Source organism: Ipomoea nil, unplaced genomic scaffold, assembly GCF_001879475.1.
Source record: "Ipomoea nil cultivar Tokyo-kokei standard unplaced genomic scaffold, Asagao_1.1 scaffold1562, whole genome shotgun sequence".
NCBI lineage: Eukaryota > Viridiplantae > Streptophyta > Magnoliopsida > Solanales > Convolvulaceae > Ipomoea > Ipomoea nil.
In genome coordinates, this window is record NW_017617990.1 from 1,073,009 (window position 1) to 1,080,574 (window position 7,566).

The 7,566-nt window shown below is 40.6% G+C and overlaps 1 protein-coding gene across 1 annotated transcript; it reads right to left on the reverse strand.

Moving 5' to 3' along the window:
• Positions 1-6,792: 6,792 nt before the first annotated feature.
• LOC109189665 lies at positions 6,793-7,239 on the reverse strand. The gene has a single exon (XM_019340277.1). It carries the CDS (start codon positions 7,237-7,239, stop codon positions 6,793-6,795), a length of 447 nt encoding a protein of 148 aa, XP_019195822.1.
• Positions 7,240-7,566: the final 327 nt, after the last annotated feature.

Sequence of the window (7,566 nt, forward strand, 5' to 3'; positions counted from 1 at the left end):
CTTGTTTGTTGTTGGCAAGGAAGAAGAAGGTTGAGGATGGGTGGTATTGTGGCTGCCATTGTTGTTGTTGTTTTCGTGAATAGAGATAAACAGAGAGAAAATGGGTCTCTTGTTGAAAAGACACAATTATCCCTGCTGAAACATGATATCTAACGGAAATATTGATGGAGGACCAAAATTGTCCTCGTTACAATAAGAGTGTCCATAAATTGTCTGATTTTTTAAAAAAAGACTAAAATTGTTCGTGCCACTATAAATCTAGGACCAAAAATGTCTTTTGCTCTATTTAAAATTTTTAAAAGTTTAATTATGCTTTTATTATGTTGATTTTAATGTTTATTGTTACTTGTATTATTATTTGAATTTGAATTTTTTTGAAAGGAATTTGAATTTGAAATAACAACTTTAATTATATAATTAACGTATTTAAATAAAACTTGTAAATAAAATAACAGGCGATATTTGTCAAAAATCTCCACAAAAAACTTATTCATTTGAAAAAGATTATTTATGTAAAAACTATATTTATTTTATATCTAATTTCTCCTCTTTATATATGTAGGTGGAGTCAAATTAATTATAAGAGCAACCCCAATAGGGGGTTTATTCATAGATTTCGAAACAGTAAAATTTCCTTGCTTAGCTTTTGACAAATGGGAGTTGGGGATTTTGCAAATTTCTTTCTCCTACAAATGAGAAGATTTTGTTAGATTGCTTCATCCTTTTGTTTCTCTTTCTTACTGATTGACCTTACGTCGTGGGCCACAACATCCACACTATATATTTCATTTGGTTTTTTTTTCTTAAACACTGGCCGTTGCATTGCAACGGTGTAACACCCCCTAAATACCATGCTATTTAAAGCCTTAAACATGCAGATATCTTAAACAAAACATTAGACACAGCGAAAGACTGAAAGAGGAATATATAAACTGGAAGTAAAAGGGGTGCTATGCCACGCTCATCCAGAGATGAACGCACAGGCTAACATCTGCATAGTTCAACATCTAAAACCATACATGTTCAAGTACTAAGTCTATACTGGGTTCACAGGCCACAAAACACAAGAAGGAGCTACACTAGCTGGCACTAAACCGCGCTCTCGTCTAAACATCACCTGAAAGAAACACATAAAAGATGGGACGACGCTTGGTCAGCGAATAATGCTGGTAACCCACCAATACATGTGACATATCATACATAGATAAGATATACGTTTGTAAAATCATTTGCGAAACGGAATACTTATATATAAGTTCAAAACCAAGATGAAAGGTCAACACGAGACTCAAAGCACTCACAATAAGATAAGGGAACACATCCCACTACACGCCAAGAAATAACAATGACAACACAAGTAAGGCTCAAGTGTATAATCTATCATCACACAATAGATTAACACCCGACATGCATAACTCCAAAGAATAAGGACACACCCAACGGCAACACAAAGCCAAGGCAACACATGCCTTTGTGACTACACACGTCACAAGAAGAGAACTCACAACAACGGCTACACAAGCCCTCGTGACATCACCCATCACGAGTTGATATGCCTTCCTTATGCCCGGTTCCAACCTTATGTCTAGTTCCAACCGTTACCTCCAGGACCCCTGTACTTCTTAGTCCAACCTTTTTCCTCCAGGACCCCACCAACAAACCACCAACAAGACCACCAATTCATAGTACACGAGGGTACCGATCACACACACGGCAACACATGCCACCCAAGAAATACGTGAACCTTACACAAAGGTCACAACTCCATAATCACGTCATGGTCACCACGAGGACCACTACAATACCTTGGTGACTAGTGTCCCATACCACTAATCGTGCAATCCAGGTAAAGCCACACACACATCACACCACAACAGGAATCAATCAACGGATCACAACGAAGATATGAAACCATACTCAATCAAGGAATGGATCACAGTCCAACAACAACAACGATGAATAACACAAGTTATCATCAACCAATAAGAAGGTACAAACAACACACACGCTAACATTTAAACACGGAACTAGCATGCTTATCAAACGGGTAAACCAAACGTAGTTCCGAAGAACACACAAGACTCATCACGGTTCAACGAATCACAATGTTGAACACTTAGCACGATTCAAGACACCAAAACCTACATGGAATCCTACCATATAGTTCTAGACATACGAAACATCAAGAAGACACTCAAATAGTTCCACAAAAGAACAACAGGAAGTCAAAAGACTAAATACCGAGTCAAAAGAATCACGGGGAACAAATCCCCAAACAACACCATCATGTTCCCCGCGGGTGGACCCACGGGTAGGCCCCTACCCGTGGTTCCGCCCGCGGGTACACTACCCACGTCCAGCTTGTTCCCCGCGGGTGGGCAGCAGGTAGGCCACTACCCGTCGTTCCGCCCGCGGGTACATACCTGTACACCAAAATAATCCCTTCAGGGATTTTCAACACCAAGCTCAAATTCAAGTCCAAAACATGCCAAATCGCACCAAATACAACAAAATGACTTGAACCAAAGGAATAGCCAAGCAATGGCATACAAGAACCCTAAACACAAGCTCTAGATATGCATTTTCACAAGACAATGCATAAACACTCACATTTCATAGCAAAATCACAAGTAGAATCCAAGAAATCATCATATAGGTAAGCAAAATAGATTTTGTAGAGCATGGGTTACCTCTTGTAGACAAAAACCTTCACTTAACACCTCACCAAGCTCCTAATAAGGCTCACCTTCCAAACCCACTTCAAGAACACACCAAAAAGATCATAAAGATTCTATCTTTAAGAAAAGACACCTTAGAAAACACTAAAAACACAAGATGAACTTAGATCTTACCCTCCTGGATGCCCAAATGTATGAAAGGTAGAATCTTGGAGACAACTCTTGAAGATTTGACAAAGCTTCAACTTGGCTTGGAAGAATAGCTATCTACCTTTTTAGAGAGAAGGTAGAGCTAAAGTTTGGAAAGTGTAAGGAGAGAAATGAGGATTGTCTACTAGGTTAGCTTGCATTACTAACACAAGGTGAAAAGTCATGAATACCCTTACTAACATAAAGTGGTGTAAGGGAAAAAGGGAACTCCTTACAAAGCTTAAGGTACAACCTTGACTTTGGGGTTGACTAGTCAATTACTAGTCCCCGACTATTGAATTTTCAGGAATTTTAGGAATTAAATTACCAATTGGTTTAGGATTAATTACTTAATTAATCCCTTAATTGAATTTGAATTGCGGGGTGTCACAAACGGCCAGTTATGGTTGTTTATTATTTTTAATTTTTTTTAAATTTAATATAACATACAGTGTTATTAATTTTTTTTATTCTTTTTATTTATTAAATTCATAATTATCAATAATATTATTATTAAATTTATAATTATCAATAAGATTTCATCAATTTTATAATTATAATTACAATATAAATTTTTAGAATGATAATAAAAAAAAAATTTAAATATAGGATAGTAAAATGGTGGGTCTATTAGACAGTTAGCATTCATAGCTTAGCATGGCCTAGTCTTTAGCTTTGTTAACTACTATTCTGTTAGACAGCATGTATATAAACTCCTACTGTAACTCTCAATTCAATTCAATCAAATACATTTTCTCACAAACATCTTCATCAATCTGGTATCACAGCCTACTCATTTTTTTTCTTCCTTTGATCCTTAATGGCCAACGCTTCCAGCGCCAACTCCCAGCCGGCCGACGGCACCTCACCGGTAGAGAACCCTCAAGCGATCACTCCCGCCGTTGCAACCACCACGCCGCCGTCAAATGTTTTGCACCAGGCACATCATTACATATCGATTAAGCTGACCGCCACGAACTATTTGTTCTGGAGAGCGCAGCTTGTGCCATTTCTTAAAGGACAGAACCTATTTGGTTTCGTCGACGGCACCTCCGTCTGCCCACCGGAATTTGTTGTTGCATCCTCCTCCGATGCGCCGGCGGCGGCCAATCCTCTCCGTGCTCAGTGGATCCAACAAGATCAATCCATCTTGAGCATGCTTTTTTCCTCTCTTGCTGAAGAGGTCCTGTACCTAGTGTAACACCCCCTAATTTCCATACAGAATTAAGCCTTAAACATACAGATAACTAACCAAAACATCAAACACAGCGGAAGACTGAATAAGGTTTATATAAACTGGAAATGAAAAGGGTGCTATGACACGCTCACCCAGAGGTGAACGCACAGGCTAACATCTGCATAATCCACAATCTAAAATCCATACATAACAAAAGTACTAATGTCTATCCTTGGCACACAGGCCATAACAACACAAACGAGGGATCTACACTAACAGGATCTAGACCGTGCTCACGTCTACACATCACCTGAAAGAAACACATAAAAGATGGGACGACGCCCGGTCATGGAATAATGTTGGTAACCCACCAATACATGTGAAATAACATACATAGATAGGATATACGTATGTAAAATCATTTGCGAAACGGAATATGTATATATAAGTTCAAAACCAAGAGCAAAAGTCAACACAAGACTCTAAGCACTCACAACAAGACAAGGGAACACATCCCAAGACCACAAGGAACAGCAACGACTCACAAGAACGACTCAAGGCATAATCTACCATCACACAGAAGATTAACACCCGACATGCATAACACAAGAGAATAAGGACACAACCAATGGCAACACATGCCTTTGTGACTACACACGTCACAAATAGAGAAATACACAACAACGGCTACACAAGCCTTCGTGACATCACCCATCACGAATTGATATGCCTTCCTTATGCCCGATTCCAACCTTATGGCTACCCCCAACCTTATGTCTAGTTCCAATCATTACCTCCAGGACCCCTGTACAACCAAGTCCAACCTTTTCCCTCTAGGGACCGTCGTACCCCACCAACGAGACCACCGATTCATAGTACACGAGGGTACCGATCACACACACGGCAACACATGCCACCCAAAAAATACGTGAACCCATCACTCAGGTCACAAACTCCATAATCGCGTCATGGCCACCACGAGGACCACTGCCGTACCTTGGTGATTAAGGCCCCATAAACCAAAATCGTGCAATCCAGGTACAGCCACACACACATCACACCACAACAGGAATCAATCAACGGATCACAACGAAGATATGAAACCATACTCAATCAAGGAATGGATCACAGTCCAACAACAATGATGATTAACACAAGCCATCATCAACATTAGGAAGGTATAAACAACACACAAGCTAGCATTTAAACACCGAACTAGCATGCTCATCAAACCGGTAAACCGAAAGTAGTTCCGAACAACACACAAGACTCATCACGGTTCAACGAATCACAATGTTGAACACTTAGCACGATTCAAGACACCAAAACCTACATGGAATCCTACCATATAGTTCTAGACATACGAAACATCAAGAAGACGGTCAAATAGTTCCACAAAAGAACATCAGGAAGTCAAAAGACTAAATACCGAGTCAAAAGAATCACGGGGAACAAATCCCCAAACAACACCATATTGTTCCCAGCGGCTGGACCCAAGGGTAGACCCCCACCCGTGGTTCCGCCCGCGGGTTCACACCCACAAGCCACCTTGTACCCCGCGGGTAGGGCGGCGGGTAGGCCACTGCCCGCCGTTCCGCCCGCGGGTACACTCCTGTACACCAAAATAACCCCTTCGGGGATTTTCAACACCAAGCTCAAATTCAAGTCCAAAACATGCCAAATCTCACCAAATACAACAAAATGACTTGAATCAAAGGAATAGCCAAGCAATGGCATACAAGAACCCTAAACACAAGCTCTAGATATGCATTTTCACATGACAATGCATCAACACTCACATTTCATAGCAAAATCACATGTAGAATCCAATAAATCATCATATAGGTAGGCAAAATAGATTTTGTAGAGCATGGGTTACCTCTTGTAGACAAAAACCTCCACTTAACACTTCACCAAGCTCCTAATAAGGTTCACCTTCCAAACCCACTTCAAGAACACACCAAAAGATCATAAAGATTCCATCTTTAAGGAAAGACACCTTAGAAAACACTAAAAACACAAGATGAACATAGATCTTACCCTCCTAGATTCTCAAATGTATGAAAGGTATAATCTTGGAGACAACCTTTGAAGATTTGACAAAGCTCCAACTTGGCTTGGAAGAAAAGCTATCTAACATTTAGAGAGAAGGAAGAGCTCAAGTTTGGAAAGTGTAAGGAGAAAGAATGATAAGTGTCTACTAGGTTAGCTTACATTACTAACACAAGGTGAAATGTCTTGAATACCCTTACTAAAATGAAGAGGTGTAAGGGAACAAGGGAACTACTCACAAAGCTTAAGGTACAACCTTGACCTTGGGTTGACTAGTCAATTACTAGTCCCCGACTATTGAATTTTCAGGAATTTAAGGAATTAAATTACTAATTGAATTAGGATTAATTACTTAATTAATCCATTAATCGAATTTGGATTACGGGGTGTCACATCCTCTCCCCCTTCAAAGAAGCTTCGTCCCCGAAGTTTGGGTACGACGAATTAAAACAAACGGTGAAATGGAACAACAATGTGACAAGAGTGCCAAGAATATTCTCTTTTGGTCAAAACCCAAAGGATTCACAAAATGTCAAAGCAAGCAAGAAGGTGTAATGATACAAGGATTGCAAGAATTTAACCAACGGATATATTGAGCATATCGAACTCTAAACCGAACACAACTACCAACTTCTACCAACAATCAAGAGCTAAGCAGCTAGCTCAAAACACCAACCACCAAGACTAACTACTCAACTAAACAAACAAGCAAGAACAAACACACAAGGCAAGCAACAACCAACTAACAAGCGGCGAGAACGAGGTACCTGACGAGAACAACTCTGGATAACGTTCCCTCATGGTTGACTCCAGCTCCCAAGTCGCTTCTTCTACATTGTGATGTGTCCACCAAACCTTCACCATCTTAACGGACTTCCTACATGTGTCTCGAGTCTTGAAATCCAGAATCCTGAGCGGCCTCTCTTCGTAGGTCAAGTCCTCGTCTAACGGTATCACCTCCGGTGGTAAAACATGCGCCGGGTCGTGAACATTTATTTTAAGCTGGGATATGTGGAACACGTTGTGCACTCTCTCCAACTCCATAGGTAGCGCCAACCAGTAAGCCAAACTCCCAATCCTCTCAAGGATTTCATACGGACCGATAAACCTAGGGCTCAACTTCCCTTTTTTTCCAAACCGCATCACTCCCGGGTGGGAGATACTTTCAACCAAACTTTATCTCCAACCGAGAACTCCACTTGCCTTCTAGCCAAATCGGCGTAGGACTTTTGGCGATCTTGAGCCGCTTTCATCCTTTCGTGAATCTGTTTAATCTTCTCGGCTGTATCAAGCAGGTATTGCGGACCCAACACTACCGGATTGACTAGATTCTCCCAACATAGCAGACTGCGACACTTTTGACCGTAGAGGGCTTCATAAGGTGCCATGCGTATGCTCGAATGATAGCTGTTATTGTAAGAAAACTCGATTAAATCCAAATGATCCTCCCATGACCCTTGAAAATCTAAC

Bases quoted from the DNA above. Each gene is read 5' to 3' on its own strand.
- LOC109189665 (XM_019340277.1), bottom strand. From the start codon at position 7,239: ATGCGGTTTGGAAAAAAAGGGAAGTTGAGCCCTAGGTTTATCGGTCCG.